Below are 17,276 nucleotides of genomic sequence, written 5' to 3'. Positions count from 1 at the left end.
AGAATCCTCGCAACTGGACCAATGAGCAACATCATGGTATTTTCAGTTGCCTCATATGCATGTGAGACCTGGAGAACAAATGAGAAGAATTGACACCTTTGAATTATGGTGTGGACAAAGAATATTGAATATACCATGGTCTGCCAGAAGAACACATCTGTTTTGGAAGAAGTACAGCCAGAATATTCCCTAGTGTGACTTTGGATGGAGACTTCATCTCATGTACTTTGGACATGTTATCAGGAGGCACTAGTCCCTGGAGAAGGACATCATGCTTGGTAAAGTAGAGGGTCAGCAAAAAAGAGGAGGGCCCTCAATGAGATGGATTGACACAGTGGCCGCAACAATGGACTCAAGCATAATGAGGATTGTGAGGATGGTGCAGGACTGGACAGTGTTTCCCTCTGTTGTACATAAGTCACTATGAGTCAGAACCAACTTGACAACACCTAACAACAATTACTGGTTACATTTCAGTAAAGATTTGGAGAATCTTCAGTAAAGATCTGTGGGGAAAGAGTGATCCAGGTCGGAAGATCAGTTTTGAGGAACAGCAAAGGGTCTGGTATCGCTGAGGAGGAGTGAAAGAACAGATCATACAGGCTCTGTAAGCCAGGCAGGGGAGTATGTGTGTTATGGTTGAGATGGAAAGCCATTGGAGGGTTCTGAGCAGAGGAATGATACCATCTAGCTTATTTTTAAAGGATTGTTGTAGTTGATAACCTGGAAAGTAAGGGTGAAAGCAGGAAGACCAGTTAGGTGTTGGCAGTGAGCTGGGAAGACATTGATGGCTTGAACTTGGGTGGTAACAATGGAGATGGTTACAAGTGATTGCATTTTGTCTATGTTCATAAAGTCAACAGCATTTGCTGATAGAGTTTGGGTTGTGAGAAAATTGATGTAAAGGTTTTGTACCTGAACAGCTGGAAAAGTTGAGTTGCCATTTAGTGAGTTGGGAAAGACTGACGAGGTGCAGGCTTGGGAGGGAAGATTGAGAGTTTGGTTTTGGACATTAATTTGGCATGCCTTTTTTTTTTTAGTAGACATCCAGGTGGAAAGTGAAAGTAGATTATTGAATAGTGGATATGGAGTTAAATGAGTTTTCTCATTTTTTGCTCATTTCAGCAGGGCTAAGAATGTGACAAGGGTGTGGCTGAGATTGGCTTTTTGGTTTATGCAGCTAGATTGATGATGATACCAATCCCTGAGGTAATGAACCCTGGAAGATGAATCGCTCCACCAGGATTGCTCCTTCTTCAAAGACAGAAGGAAGAGTCAGTTGCAGATTAATGGTGAAGGGAGAAGAATGAGGAGCAGGGTCCTTAGTCCTGAAGGAGAGTTGTGGCCATTTTCCTTTGGGACTAGAGAGAAAACAAAGGATGGGATCGAGCAAGTTGGACTTCTGCCTTCTCTAATGTTTGAAGGGTAACAAGAAGAAAAGTGAATTCTCTCATCTTTAGCCATTGAGATTTGCAGCTGTTGGATAGTATAGGCTCCTGAACCATCCAGACAGCTCTACTGCCTATTCTTCACAATCTGAAAGCTTTAGTCCTGTTCTGTCCAATATAGTTGCCACCAGCCCCATGTGTCTACTGAGCGTTTGAAATGTGGCTAGTCCAAATTGAGATGTGGTCTAAGTGTAAAACCATGTAACAGATTTCAGAAAGTTTGTGAAAAATAAAAATACATATCTCAACTTTTAAAAAATGTTGATTACACGTTGAAATGAAAATATTTTGGATATACTAGGTTAAATAAAATGTATGATTAAAATTAATTTGACTTTTTAAAATATGATTACAGTACTAGAAAATTTTTAATTACACGTACGGCTTGAGTTATATCTCTATTGGACAGCACTGTTTTAGAAAGAATGTCTAGTGTTCCAGGATATGACATCATTCTACTATTTGAAACCCATCCAGAGGACTTGTTTCCTCTCCAATAACGGGGCAGACAGCTTCCATGAACCAGTTTCACTGCGTACCTAAACGCACTCCACAGGCGGTGGACTCTGAGCACCTCCACGCCTGGCTTCGTTCCCTAAAGAACTACAAGGTCCAGCGTACCCTGCGTGACCTGGGGCCGGGGCTTGGGAAGAGCAGCCGCAGCTTTATGGCGTCACGTCCGCTCTGCAGTCCGGCTCAGGTTAGCTACTTCCGAGGGCGTGTGTCCTGGAGGTGGGAGGGGGCCTGACACGGTGGGGTGGGTTCGCCGGGCTGGGGGCACGAAAATGAGGGAACCGTGGGGCTGATGTCGTAGGTCTTTGACTTTGTTGAGCCCATTTGGTGTGGGAAGAGGTTGTGAGGACCTTCCCTGAGGCGTATCACTTGCGAAAGTGTCGCCACAGGCTAGATGTCACTATCCACGAAGGGAAGGACTCTCTTGCTGCTGGCGAGTACGTGGTGTGTGGCCGCGCCGCAGCGTCTCGGCGGCACCCAGTGAGGCAGGCACTCACGTTGTCCCTACTAAACGGGCTGTGTCTTGCCTAGGGTCTCCAGTCCTGTAACTGGCAGAACCCGGGCCTCTAGAGCTGACCGGGAAGGAGCGTTTTTTTCGGGGAGATTTACGAAGGGAATCCAAGTCCTCTGAGCATCGCTACAGGCTTTTCTCCCCCAGGCAACCGACTAGCCGATCTTCCCTGAGAAGGAAGTGGGTTCTTCTGCTTGTTGCTACTGTTATAAGATGGGGTCTTGTGGGCAAAGCAATGGCTGTTTAACTTAACTGTTGTTTCAAGTGACGAAGTTATTCATGGTCTAGAAGAAAGTGTAGGTTTTAATTATAATGTAACTAGTATATCAAAACAATTCCAACTGCGATGCATATTCATTCAGAATCAACTACTTGAATGAGAAGTGTGGTGTGTCTTGGGCTGCTTCATCTTAAGGAGTCAACGTTTCTTCTGGTAAGTTCTGCCTTCCTTGGCTATTATAGATTGTGATCTGTGTCTCTGGTTTAACTTTTAGGATGATACCGGGGTACCTACCTTCATAAAATATACTGCTTTGTGATGAATCCTTAGAAATGAGAAAGGAGTCCTTTCTAAATGGAGGATTCTTGGCTCTGAGATAGTGTCTTCTGTAAGTTCTCTAAAGTCACTATTTCTCTCACTGTCTGCCGGTTACTGCCAAGTCTATATGTATTTTCAGTCACTATGGTCTGAGTCAGAATCCACTCAATGGCAACGGGTTTGGTTTTCTGGGGCATGAGGGTTATTATGGCTGCAGTAACAGGCCTGCACACCATAATGCAGATGGCTCATTGTGGAAATATCAGCCTTCAGAAGATCATTGAGTCTCAAAGAATAATACACACCCCTTTTCACTTAATAAAACCACTTTTTTAAAACTGTGCTTAGGTGTGTCCATCTCTCTATGAACTCATCTTCTAGTAAGAAGCTTTTCATACTATTGAGTCCAAATGAGGTCAGGACAATTCAGTGCGCATTGGTAGAGCGAAGAGTGGGAGTTTCCAGCAAAGTATCCTAGGCCTCTTCCAGTTATGATGTACTTAACTGTTATTTACTCATTATTTTATGTGTCCATTACAGTTCCCCCCATTCCCAATGAGCTCAAGTCAAATCAGTTGGGAAAACTGTCAAATGTTCGTTTTTGTAATAGTAATCACAATTGACATTAATTATGCTCAACATTGTAGCAGTTGTTTTTCATAGGTGTTATTTAATCCTCACCATAACTCCAATGTGTTAGATACTATTGTTACTCCTGTTTTAATAGGAAGAAACTAAGACATAAAGAGGTTAAGTGATTTATCCAATATCATATAGTTAATTTGTGGTAAAGCCGGGATTAAAACCTAGAAAAGGTGACTCCAAAGCCCATGCTAAAACACAGCTCCTTTAAGGAGGGAAAAGCTCTATGAGGGAGAAATTACCTCGTTTCTCTGAGTTCTGTGCTTTGTAAAATGTTATGGGAGAAGTTAAAGTGTTGCTTTCTTGATGGAGCATCAGTGGAGACTTATTAGAGGTAGAACCACCCTACCATGGGGGAAAGAAGAGAAAAATAAAATGTCTGGAAAAGGAAACATCTTTCCAGAAAGATAAACCTTGTATGGTGAGAGTCTGCCCAAGGAAAGTGAAGAAACTGGGCACTCAGACCTGAGGTACACAGCCCTGAATGTGCTGCTTCTAAATGAAAGTGGAGTAGTGACGAGACTTCCCTCCCATGTGCTTTCATTTTGAGTAGTAGACTCCGCTTCATTGGAAATGTGTCAGATGTCCAAGATTTAAAAAAAAAAAAAAAAAAAAAACTTCAACAAATGGGTGTAGCTTCTGGGGTTGATGGGATTTTGAGCACCTTTCATCTTTCAGGTGAGTTAAAAGGGGGCAGGAGGTAGTAGGAAATGACCAACAGAGTTCCAGATAGAGGAGCCACAGTATGAACACATTGGGCTACATTTGAAAGACTGTTGAAGCACCTGATGCAAGGTTGTAGCATCTTGCATTGGTTTTCTGTTCTGCACCTCTGATGGTTGTGGTTTTTGATCAGGACTTGAGCAATGGCTCAGACCATGTGGACTGCAGATGAGATTGCTCAGCTGTGCTACACACACTATGGAACCAAGCTGCCCAAGCAGGGGAAGCCTGACCCAAACCGTGAGTGGACATTACTAGCAGCGTTGGTGAAAATACAGTCGACAGCTAACCGGGACAGTGATTCCCCTGAGAAGCTGGTGCAAGGTGAGGCCTTTTTGCCTTGAAATGCTCCCTCTTTTGCTCACTGGTTGAGAGCTACAGCTGGAACCCAAAAGGTCAGTGGTTTGAATCCACCAGCCACTCGTTGGAAACCGTATGGGACAGTTCTACTCTGTCCTGTGGGGTTAGTATGAGTCGGAATTGACTTGACAGCAACGGGTATACTGGGACAGTGGAATCCCTGGATGGTGCAAATGGGTAATGCATTTGGCTGCTAGCGGAAAGGTTGGAGATTTGAATTTACCTAGAGGTGTCTTAGAAGAAAGGCCTGGAAATTTACTTCCAAAAGATCACAACCATTGAAAACCTTTGGAGCACAGTTCTACTGTGACACACATACATGGGGTTGCCATAAGTTGGAATCAACTCAATGGCAGCTGGGGATCCAGGGACAGTAGTGGCCACAGTGTAAACCACGATGTTGTGTGTGTTCTCCCTGCCCCCTGCTAGTCAGGTACCACAGCACTTCTGGAGGCAGGAGACCCACCTTGCTGGAACTCAGTGGGGTAGGCCTGTAGGAATCCTCTGGAGGAATGTGCAGACTTACTAAACCTGAGGACCAGGGACCATTCAGACCCTGAGAGCTCACTTAATGATTTGTTTTTTCCCCTCAGTGACAAAGGAAGTTGTCTCAATGGGAACAGGAACGAAATGCATAGGCCAGTCCAAAATGAGGAAGAGTGGTAAGCACGGGTGGGAGTCCAAGCAAAACCTGTTTCTTGGAAACCAGTGTCCATGTTGACCTCTCCTCTTCTTGTCAGAATAAAAAGTATAAAAATCATCTGTGGGAGCAAAGGCCACCAGAAACATGCTTTCTGAGTGAACTGAAAGCTGGTCAGTGTTTTCATGCTCAAACCAGGGGTTCCCTGGGCTTATATTATACCTAATGACCGGAAGGCTCAGGACTCCAAACTCGCAGGTAGAGGATGCATTGTGAGTGGCTGCTGAAGCCCCAGGAAACAACCTTGAGTTAAATGGTTCTTGTGGCACCAATCTGGAAATTTTTGTAGAGATCTGTGACTTCTGCTTCAAGTTAGCAGGTTCCTCCTTGAGTTTGGTTCCCCCATTCTCCTGATCTTGCCCCACATACAGAGAAGCAGTTCCAGGATAGTTAGATTGGATTAGATAAGAGGAAATCAGTCTTCATGTTCAGGCAACAGGGAATTAATTATATCACCATGAGCACAAGTATGATGTCAGGGTACTAAATATCTGGGCCCCTGTCCTCCTGATAAAGATTTCTTATAAATCTATGGTTCTCAACCAGGGTGTCAGGTGGCAACGGTGGGCAGGGGAGTTTCCCAGGGGAAATCCAAAAGTGGCTGCCATATGCCAATGGTAGGGACAGACCAAAGAAGGAGGCAGAGCACTTCAGGTGGAATAAATGGTCTCATTTATTATGGGGAAACTTACATACAACGCAAAGTCCTAGACGGCAGCAGGATGGGAAGATCTCTGTGATCTCTGACCCAAACTCCAGAGATTATATACAGGTACTAATATGGGGTAGTCATGTAGGCCCCCTTCCCTCAAGTCCAAAATGTCCAGATGTTATCATTTGGATCTGGACTCCTTCAAGAATGTTATGTTCCTTGTGTCAAGGATGCTATATTCTTGCCTCCTGTTCATTTCGGGAATGAGGTATTTGCTATGACTGTGGTCAGCTTCAGGCCTGGAGGCAGCTCACAAGTTCTGGATTGGTCATATCTTCATTTGTCCTCCCAACATGGGAAATTCCTCCCCAACCCCTGGGACATTTGGCAAAGTCTGGAGACATTTTTGGTTGTCACAATTTGGCGGAGGGGAGTGCTACTAGCATCTATTGGATCTACTAGTATCATCTAGCAGAGACCAGGAATACTGCTAAACACCCTACGGTGCACAGGACAGCTCCCACCACAGAGTTATGCAGCCCAAAATGTCAATAGTGCTGAGTTGAGCTATGGTGCTTTAAGTGTACTGCCATTAATGATTGTGATACTTTTTGGCAAAAGCCCTCTAGGAGCTGCATGGCCACTCTGGGTGTGAGGGGAAACTACTGTGTTCTGCTTTTAGAAAACAGGGCCTCTACAGGTTCCATATGTCTTCACCTAATGTCCTGTCTTTGCCACAGGAGACATCCTCAATGACAGCCATGCTGAGGTCATAGCCAGAAGGAGTTTCCAAAGGTAAGCCACATCCCACAGATTCTTATTCAGCAGGTCTGGGGTGGGGGGGTCCCAGAATTTGCAGTTCCAACAAGCTCCCCGGTGACAATAATTATGTCAGTCTGAGGCCCATACTTTGAGTAGCACTGGTTTAGACTAGTGGTTCTCAAGCCTTGGGATCACCTGGAGGGCTGGTAAAACTCAGATTGCTAGACACCCCCATAGAGATTCAGATTCAGCAGGTTGGGGTGAAGTCCAAGAAGTTGCATTTCTAACAGATTCCCAGGTGATGCTGATGCTACTGATTCAGGGACCGCAGTTTGAGAATCACTGGTCTAGATCATTCCCCTAATTCCGAATCACTTACCCATCTCATTAGACTGCAGTAATGCTTCCCTTCTTCCTTAGCAGTCTCCCAGCCAGAGCTTTCCCCTTCCTGCAACCTATTAGGTACCTTCTCCATCAGCTACATTTGGCGGCCTCCCTGAAAGAGGATAGCATCTTTATCCCAGGAACTCAGAGAGGACAGTGGAAACTCAGACCAGATCTCTTTTTTGTGTTTTTCTCCAGCCATACTCCCTGTGAGTATATTCCAATCTTTGGATTAATGTTACATTGTCTACTTTTTATGTTTGTCCTACCCGCAGATATGTTTCTCAAGAAAAGCACCTTTGGCTATAGCCGGTGACAGCACCTTTTTGTGGACAGTTAGTCCAGTGTACCTAATTACTTCTTCTCCAAGGGGAAGGTAGAGGAGGGGTAGGGGGAGTTCATTTCACTCATGCCATTCAGTTCTCAGACTCAGGATTGGAAAGCTTAGGGCTGAAACCCTGCAAGGTCTGAAACCAGCCATTAGGCTGGAAGTCCAGAGATCTAGTATAGTAACTTATCTTGATACTCATTCCATTTATTCATTCATTGAACAGATATTTTATACTACTTGTCAAGTACAGTACCACGTACTGGGTATATAAAAAAAAAAATAGCAGGCAATAAAATTAGCACGTTGCCTACCCTTATAAGGTCTTTCAGGAAAAGTAGACAGACATGGTTAATCAAGGTAAATTTTGATGAGTTATAAGAGTGGTGCAAATGGTTAATGTGCTTGGCTGCTGAAGTTAGAGGTTCAAGTAACTCTATGTTTAACTGTTTGAAGAACTGCCATGCGGTTTTCCCAAGTGGCTGCACCATTTTACATTCCCACCAGCAGTGTATGAAGATTTTGATCTCTCCACATCCTCACCTATACTTGTTGATGCTCTCCATCCTAGTAGGTGCTAGTAGGTGTGAAGTGGTACCTCATTGTAGTTTTGATTTGCATTTCCCTGATGGCTAACGATGTAGAACATCTTTTCATGTGCTTATTGGCCATTTGTATATCCTCTTTGGAAAAATTTCTGTTCAGATCTTTTGCGCAATTTTTAATTAGGTCATTTGTCTTTTTATTATTGAGTTGTAAAAAGTCTATATATGTTCTAGTTTCTTATCAGATACATGATTTGTAAATATTTTCTTCTGTTCTGTAGGTTGTTGTTTTTTTTTTCATTTTCTTTATAGCGACCTTTGAAGCACAAAAGTTTTAATTTTTGATGAAGTCCTATTTATTTTATTGTGCTTTCGGTGAAAGTTTACAGCTCAAGTTAATTTCTCATACAAAAATTGATACACATATTGTTACGTGACCCTAGTTGCAATCCCTATAATGTGACAGCACACTCCCCCTTTCCATGCTGGGTTTCCCATGTGCATTCAACCAGCTCCTATCCCTTTCTGTCTTCTCATCCACTCTGGACAGGAGCTGCCCATTTAGTCTCATGTATCTACTTGGACTAAGAAGCACACTGTTCAGGAGTATTATTTTATGTTTTATAGCCCAATCTAATCTTTGTCTGAAGAGGTGGCTTGGGAATGGTTTTATTTCTGGGTTAACAGAGTCTGGGGGCCATGTCTTCTGGGGTTTCTTGGATAATTTTTAAAATGTGGCATCCCCCGTGATCTGTCTGCAGGAAGAAAGAGCACTACCTACAGCATATGACTAGCCAGCTCCCTTGGCATTTACTTCTCGTTACTGGTTAGTAAATTGGCATCTGGGTTAGCTACTTCAGGCTTTTACATGTGACTTTTATTAGCCTCTCACCTTCAGACATTCATCAAGATCAGACCTGGAGCTTGCAGATTGGGGTTGGACCCTGACGAATTCTCCAAAGGACGTGTTACCTCGTGAGGTCTCTGGAAGTCGGCCAGCCAGCCTCTCTCTGGCAACATTTTCACTTTTATATCTCTGCCTTTCCCACTCTTAGGTCATGACTACAGGTGTATTATTTACACACTTTAGAAAAGCAATACACGATTGGGCTGGTGTTTGAAAAAGTAGCTCCCTTTGCACGGGGATCGAAATGCTTCTTACTGAGCTTTGGTTTTCTTTGGGCCCTTATAAACACAGAGTAGATCAGAAATCTCTAAACCAGAATGGTCAAATCATTTGGGAAACACTGATTATGTCATTTACTGCAGAACTTAAGAGTCTTTACTGTGGGGGTTTATATTGTAAATCTCCCGAGATGTGGATATTCTGAGCAGTGTTTGCCAAACTCACTTAACCGTGGAATAAACTACTTATTTTGTTTTCCAAGCCATCTTAGGGGATAGCATTCACAAATTGCACTTGGGAAATCTTGCTCAGTCTAAGCCAGTAGTCTCAACCTAGGTGATCCCCCCCCGCATCAGGGGACATTTGACAATGTTTGGATACTTTTTTTTATTGTCAGGTGGAGGGGGTGCAGTGTTATTGACACTTAGTGGGTAGAAGCCAGGGTTGCTGCTAAACATCCTATAATGTACAGGACAGTCCTCCACAACAAAAAATTATCTTTGTTCCCAAAATATCCATAGTGCTGAGATTGAGAAACCATCGTCTAAACCAGTGTTTCCCGAACTTCCTTGAAATAAGAATGACCTGGGATCTTTATTTAAATATTCTCTGCCCTAGAGATTCTAATCCATTGGGCCTAAAATAGGGTCAAGTAAAGGGTCATCGAAAAAGAGGAAGACCCTTAATGAGATGGATTGACACAGTGGCTGTAACAATGGGCTCAAGCATAACGATTGTGAGGATGGTGCAGGACTGGGCAATGTTTCGTTCTGTTGTACGTAGTATCACTATGAGTCGGAACTGACTCGAGGGCACCTAATAACAAGATGGGCTCTTCAACCGGAGCCCCAGATGATTCTTATCAGGGAAATTTTAGCAGCTGCTCTAACCTCCAACTCACCTCAGGTCAGCTGAGAGAATAGAATTGGCCTTTATTTAAGTCAGTGGTTCTCAGCATGAGCTTGCATCAATTGGAATCACCTGGAGAGCTTAAAGCACAGATTGCTGGGCTCCACCTCCAGAGTTTCGGATTTAGTAGGTCAACTGTGGGTCCCAAGAATTTCTATTCCCAACAAGTTCCCAAAGGATGCTGGTGTTGGCTGGCTTGGGGACCTCACTTTGAAAACCACTGGTTTGAGGGGTCCCTTCTCCTACAGGTGGTGATGCCTCCATCATTCCAAAGCTTGAGTTTGAAGACCAGCCTTGCTGTCCTGTCAGCAGAGATTGGACCAACAACCTATCTGCAGAGGTCATTGGTAACATGAAAGCTCCTGAAAATAAAAGGAAATGTGAAGATCTTGATAGTCCTGTAACCAAAAAGATGAAACTTGAGCTTGAAACTTTTGCTAGGGAAGTCACCAGTGGTATAATTCGCCATCAGAGTTTTGATAAACAGGAAAGTAGCCAAATCTCACCAACTGTCAATAGCTCTAATATTACTGCAGAGGGACTGGCCACTGTGACCATAGTGGCCCCAAGTGGCACCAAGGTGGTGGACGTTCATAGAACTGGAGCTAAATGTGTGCCCGGGGAAGGTAGAGACTCGGGGAAGCCAGGGCCTGCATATCACCAGGTGGGGCTGCTTCGAGTGAAGCCAGGCCGGGGAGACAGGACCTGTTCCATGTCCTGCAGTGACAAGTTGGCTCGGTGGAATGTCCTCGGATGCCAAGGGGCACTGTTGATGCACTTCGTAGAAGAGCCCATCTACGTGTCAGCTGTGGTCATTGGGAAATGCCCTTACAGCCAGGAAGTCATGGAGAGAGCCTTGATTGGGAGGTGAGAGGGCAGGGGGGTAGGTGATATGATAGTATGTCCAGAGAACCTTAAAAACACCCATACCTTTTGATCTGTAATTCCACTTATAGGAATTTGTCCTAAGGAAATAATTAAGAAAGTACTTAAACATTTAACCGTGTACAGTAATTAAAAAAGGAAAATTAAAAAGGAAACAGCCAAGATATCCAGCAGTAGGAAGATGGTTAAATGGTTTTTGTTAAAAAAAAAAAATAAAAAAATTATTGGTGAATATTAATGGAAAGAAAGTTAAAATGTTTTAAAAAAGGAACTTAGAAGATAAAATGAGATCATTTTGGTCTTAAAGTGCATATGCACATGGAAGAAAAAAAGCTAGGAAGATACACACCAAAGTATTAATAGTGGTTTTCTCTGGGGGTGGGGGTATGGAAGTAGCTGCTAAGGGGTATGGTGTTTTATTTGGGGTGATGAAAATCTTCTAACTTTAGATTGTGGTGATGGTTGTACAACTCTGAATATACTAAAAAATAGTTGAGTTGTACACTTTAAATGAGTGAATTTTACGGGATGTGAATTATCTCTCAAGAAAGATTTTTTAAAAAAGAAAGAAAACCAGCCCAGGCACAGCGCCCGGGGTATTTCCTGTGTTTTCCATTCTGGAGCATTAAACTGCTTGCTGTCTGCTCAGTTCTAGTGTCATGTTGGCATCTATTTTGCATGAAGAATACAAGAGAAAATGAAGCTTTTATGTTACAGTATAATTTTGGTTTCTGTGTGTTTGAAGAATTCCCTAGGAAGCAGACGTCAGCAAGTTGATATTTCTGCTTAGGGTTTTCAGATTTTTCAAAGCCTATAGACCACGTCAGAAATGAAAAGAGTTTGATGTTACTAAAGTCACTGAGGGATGATGACTCCGTTCTACAGTTGTCACTCAGAATGATGGGGAGGGATCTTTCTCCAGCCAGGTTCTCATGGCCTGGTTTCTACTCTGGTACACCCACCTATAAATCTCCCATCTAATAAATGAGTGAACAATATTTATTGTTGATATGAATAATATTCTATTCTATGGATATTAGTCTCTGGGTGGTACACACAGTTAATGCAGGCAGTTGCTAACCAAATGGTTGGAGATTTGAGTCCATCCAGAGGTACCTCAGAGGAAAGTCCTGGTGATCTGTTCCTGAAAAATCAGCCATGAAAAATCCTATAGAGCACAGCTCTACTCTGACACATAAGGGGTCGCCCTGAGTTGGAGTCAACAGAGGTGTTTCTGTTATGGATATACCACGTTTTGTTTATGCATTCACCAGTTGATGAACATTTGTATGCAAGTTTTCATGTGGACAAATAAGCCTACCTGGCCTCCTAAAAGCCTTTGCTTCACACTAAGATTCAGGAGTCATGATGCGGACCACCATCCTAGATACTCATTTTCTCTACGAGTACACCTAAACTGAATGAATTTTCTCTCACATTTAGGTGTAGGAACCTCTCAGCTTTACCCAAAGGCTTTGGAGTTCAAGAGCTGAAAATACAGCAGTCAGATTTACTGTTTGAACAGAGTCGCTGTGCAGTGCAGGCGAAAAGGGCTGACAGCCCAGGCCGACTTGTTCCCTGTGGGGCAGGTGAGTGGTCCTGGTTAGACCTTCCCTGTGGAGTGGCCTGGTAGGGGCCGCCTCCTCCCAGCCTAGATAGCTAGTGTACCACAGAGTGGTCAATAGTCTTGGCTCTGAAGATACTCACACTGGGTCAGATCTCTGCTCTGTATGACCCTGGACACATCAGCCTCTCCTGGCTTCGGTTTCTTCATCTTCACATAAAAAGAGTGTAATTTATCAGGATTGTTAGGAGGATTAAATGAGAAATTACATTTCATGCATTTGCTGTGTCTCCAGCATGTAATTAATGCTCAGTGATTGTTAGGAGCTAAAATGATAATGATGAATCATGAGCCACCTTATGCTGTTGTACTCTGGCTGCCAAGCATCAGAGTGGCAGTCACCATCTGATTTCATATCCAACTCTCATGAATCTGCAGAGGCAAAGAAATATTTTATCAAAACGCCTCTGCTGCCTGGCTACAACTAATGGCTGCCCTGACAGGGAACACAACAGAGAATCCCTGAGGGAGCAGGAGAGCAGTGGGATGCAGGCCCCAAATTCTCATAAAAAGACCAGACTTAATGGTCTGACTGAGACTAGAAGGACCCTGGTGGTCATGGGCCCCAGACCTTCTGTTGGCCCAGGACAGGAACCATTCCCGAAGCCAACTCTTCAGACATGGATTGGACTGGACAATGGGTTGGAGAAGGATGCTGGTGAGGAGCGAGCCTCTTGGATCAGGTGAACACTTGAGACTATGTTGGCATCTCCTGTCTGGAGGGTGAAGAGAGGGTAGAGGGGGTTAGAAGCTGGCGAAATGGACACGAAAAGAGAGTGGAGGGAGGGAGTGGGCTGACTCATTAGGGGGAGAGCAATTGGTAGTATGTAGCAAGGTGTATAAAAGTTTTTGTGTGAGAGACTGACTTGATTTGTAAACATTCACTTAAAGCACAATAAAAATTAAGAAAAAATGCCTCTCCCATTTCTTTATAAAGAAAGCCAGTTTTAATCTCAGCATCATCTTTTCCTAGCCATCAGCTGGAGTGCAGTTTCTGAGCAGCCCCTGGATGTTACTGCCAATGGCTTCCCACAGGGAACAACAAAGAAAGGCATCAACAGCCTTCAGGCCAGGTACAACATAGTGGGATGGAAGACGGGGGCTGTGAACTCACATGTCACAACTATCTAGTTCCGGAACATTTTCATCACCCCAAAAAGAAAACCTGTACCCATTAGCAGTCACTCTCTAGTCCTCCCTCCCCTCCAGACCCTGGCAACTCTTAATCTATTTCTGTCTCCTAAAAAAAAAAAAAAAATTTTTTTTTAATTTTTTATTCTGGACTATTCTCCTGTTCAGTCTGCCTATTTTGGATATTTCAATTAAATGGAATCACACAGCATGTGCCCTTTTGTGTCTGGCTTCTTTCATTTAGCATAATGTTTTCAGTTCATTCATGTTGTAGTATGTGTCAGTATTTCATTCCTTTTATTGCTGAATAATAGTTTATTGTGTGTATATATCACATTTTGTTGACCCGTTCATCAGTTGATGGACATTTGGGTTTTTTCCACTTTTTGCTGTGTGCATTTGTGTGCAAGTTTTATGTGGATATGGTTTCAATTCCCTTGGGTATGTTTAAGTTTCTAAAGGACTGCCAAACTGGTTTCCAAAGCAGTTGTAACATTTAACATTCCTACCAACAATGAATGTGTGTTCCAATTACTCTATATCCTTTCCGACACTTTTTATTGTCTTTTTTATTAATACCCATCTTAGCATGAAGTGATAAAGCGTTATGGTTTTGATTTGCCTTGTCCTAATGTCTACAGCTGTTAACCAAAAGGTCGGCAGTTTGAATATGCCACCCATTCCTTGGAAGCCCCATGGGGCAGTTCAACAAGGTCGCTATGAGTTGAAATCAACTTGACGGCAATGGGTTTGGTTTGGTTAATGTCTAATGATGTTGAGCATCTTTTCCTGTGCTTGTTGGCCATTTGTGTATCTTCTCTGGAGAATGTCTGTTTAAATTATTTGACCATTTTTTAATTGTGTTATTTGTCTTTTTATGGTTGAGTTGTAAGATTTCTTTATTATTCTGGATGCTAATCCTTTATCAGACATACGATTTGCAAATGTATTTTCCTGTGGGTTGTCTTTTCACTTTCTTGATTTTGTCTTTTGAAGCACTAAAGATTTTAATTTTGATGAAGTCTAATTTATCTATTTTTTTCTTTGGTTACTCCTGCTTTTGGTGTCAAAGCTAATAAACTATTGCCTAATCCAAGGTCACAAAGATTTATTTCTATGTTTTCTTCTGACAGTTTTATAGTTTTACCTCTTACATTTAGGTCTTTGATCCATTTTGAGTTAGTTTTTCTATATGGTGTGAGATTAGGGATCCAACTTCATTCTTTTGCATGTGTGTATCCAGTTGTCCCAACACCATTTGTTGAAAAAAACTTCATTGCCTTGGAAAGACTTTTAAAAGAATAGTCTTGTGCCTTACCACTAGGGACTCTGATTCAGCAGGTCTGGGTTGGAACCCAAGAATCATTTATGAAGGGGGCTGGGGGAGTGGCCTCTCCATCACTAAAGGCATTTCCACCATAGCCCGAGTCTGGATTGAGCTGCTACTGAAGTGACTGTTGTAGACTTCCACTATTTAAATGTAGTCCTTTTTACTTATACGGTGCATTTCCCTTTATCATTCCCTTATGAAATTATATTACAGTTAGAGTTTTCAGATGGAGTTTTTTCTTCTCTATTTGATACACTTATTTGCCTTCTCAAAACAAACAAGAACAACCACAACACAAATCCAACTTACCTCTTTTTGCACTTACTGAAAAGGTTTTGCGCTTCAGCCAGTAATTGCCAGGGTTCAAAAGTCCTAGGCAAGGACTGTTGGTCCAGGCTGATGTAGCAAACACATTGACCATGTATAGAGAGAACCAAGAGCTGATAATAAATCAGGGGTGTTAGGCTTTTCTAGGATGTGAGTTTAGTTGGTTTAGATTTAGAGTCACCGCAACACAATGGTTTTATATGAGGGAAAGGAAGGCAGCTCAGTCAATCAAGGCTACATCTGGAATGGACTGGCAGAAACCAAGAAAGCCCAACAAGAAGGAATCAACACTGACTTTTATAACTATTCCAAACCTTGACCTCTATCAGGAATTTTTGTTGTTGTTTAGTAGCAAAAAAATGGCTTCCAGAGGCCCATAATGCCCTTAGGAAGAGTCTGGAGCTTCTGCCCCAGGTGACTCATCCAAAAGACCTCTTGAGCACAGTTCACCCAGGGAATAGCACTAGAGTCTCTGAAACAAAGCTTTCAATTTGTTATAAATGATATTACTCTAGGGGCCACCTCCCTTGAAAGGAGATGATCCAAGGTGGCTCACAGGAGTCCTAGGACAAAATTTAGTATTTCATCTCAATCTTTACCCCGTGTGAGCCTGTCACTTTGATGACCCCACTGCTGATGACATTTCATAAGATTAGATCCATTTTTGACCCCATTCTGATCAGACATGCAGATCTAGATCTCCTTGCCAAGTGAAAATGGGGACTCTTGCACATTCAAACGTAAACACCATGTGAAGCTTGATATCTTTGGTAGAGGGCCTGGTACGTAGTTAAGCACTTAATATTCTTTATCATTTTTTTTGAACAGATCACGAATCAGCAAACTGGACCTCTTTAGATCATTCCAGAAGCTGCTAAGCAATATTTCAGAGGACAAATGGCCAGACTCCCTCAGGTGAAACCTTATTACTAGGTTGCTATTGTCTCATGTTTTTTCATGTTTAGGAAGACTTCTCTTTTGATTCAGGCTTAAGAATGGGAGGAAGCTTTGGCAGGAGTGGTGGTTCAGCAATCTCCCATTGCCAGCGAGTCGATTCTGACTCATAGTTCATAGTAGCTGAGCACTTAACCACTGCCACCAGAGCTCCTTTCAGCAATTTAATGGGCACTTATAACCCCATACTTTTCTATCCTCATGGCCCTACTTGCACATGTGCGTGATCTGTGATATGGAAGATGAATGGTTGGGGTATAAAATCCCAAGAGACTGAGGGTAGAATTGGAGCTTGGCACATTCCAGGCCCTCCTTTTATTCTACCTCTAGACAGAAAACAAGGAGTCCCTCGGTGGCTCAAACAGTTAAGTGCTCCACTACTAGCCAAAAAGTTGGAGGTCCTAACCCACCTAGAGGCACCTTGGAAGATAAGCATAGCAATCTGCTTCTTCATGTACAACACTTAACATATGGCCTAGTTCATAGTAGTCTTTTGATAAATGGAGGAGCCCTGGTGATACAGTGGTTAAGGTGATCAGCTGCTAACTGAAAGGTTGGCAATTTGAAACCACCAGTGGCTCCATGGGAGAAAGCTGTGGCAGTCTGCTTCCATAGAGATTTATAGCCTTGGAAACCCTATGGGGTGGCTATGAGACAGAATCCACTCTACAGCAGTAGGTTTTATAACTTGTAGCTGCTATTTTTATTTAATAAACAACTGTCGCATGTTGAAATGTGTAGGCCACAGATGAAAATCTTTTAATTGGGCATAAGTAGTACAAATATTACTCAGTATGTCATCTGCTCTTTGAAGTCAGGGATAGCCAAGGGTTTGGGAGGAGGACAGTGGTAAATAAGAGGGGAATATGGATAATATGGAAAGT

At 42.9% G+C, this 17,276-nt stretch overlaps 1 protein-coding gene across 8 annotated transcripts in view; it reads left to right on the top strand.

Moving 5' to 3' along the window:
* The first annotated feature begins 1,960 nt into the window (after window positions 1–1,960).
* The window catches only part of ADAT1 (adenosine deaminase tRNA specific 1), a 49,371-nt gene continuing 34,055 nt past the window's right edge, over window positions 1,961–17,276 (top strand). For 2 of the 8 annotated variants that reach the window (XR_007514736.1, XM_049864966.1), the window contains exons 1-9: window positions 2,230–2,905; window positions 4,509–4,699; window positions 5,329–5,397; window positions 6,828–6,882; window positions 7,270–7,442; window positions 10,390–11,008; window positions 12,470–12,615; window positions 13,624–13,723; window positions 16,267–16,353. Coding sequence is in view for 7 of the 8 variants with exons in the window: in XM_049864966.1 (XP_049720923.1) it covers window positions 4,519–4,699; window positions 5,329–5,397; window positions 6,828–6,882; window positions 7,270–7,442; window positions 10,390–11,008; window positions 12,470–12,615; window positions 13,624–13,723; window positions 16,267–16,353 (1,430 nt within the window). In the remaining variant the exon portion in view is untranslated. Of the gene's footprint in view, window positions 2,181–2,229; window positions 2,906–4,508; window positions 4,700–5,328; window positions 5,398–6,827; window positions 6,883–7,269; window positions 7,443–10,389; window positions 11,009–12,469; window positions 12,616–13,623; window positions 13,724–16,266; window positions 16,354–17,276 lie in introns of those variants that run through there. The other 6 variants (XM_049864961.1, XM_049864959.1, XM_049864960.1 and 3 more) reach the window with 6 other exon arrangements.

This window comes from Elephas maximus, chromosome 21 (genome assembly GCF_024166365.1).
Source record: "Elephas maximus indicus isolate mEleMax1 chromosome 21, mEleMax1 primary haplotype, whole genome shotgun sequence".
NCBI classification, from domain to species: Eukaryota; Metazoa; Chordata; class Mammalia; order Proboscidea; family Elephantidae; genus Elephas; species Elephas maximus.
This window is presented reverse-complemented; position numbering and strand designations above follow the sequence as displayed.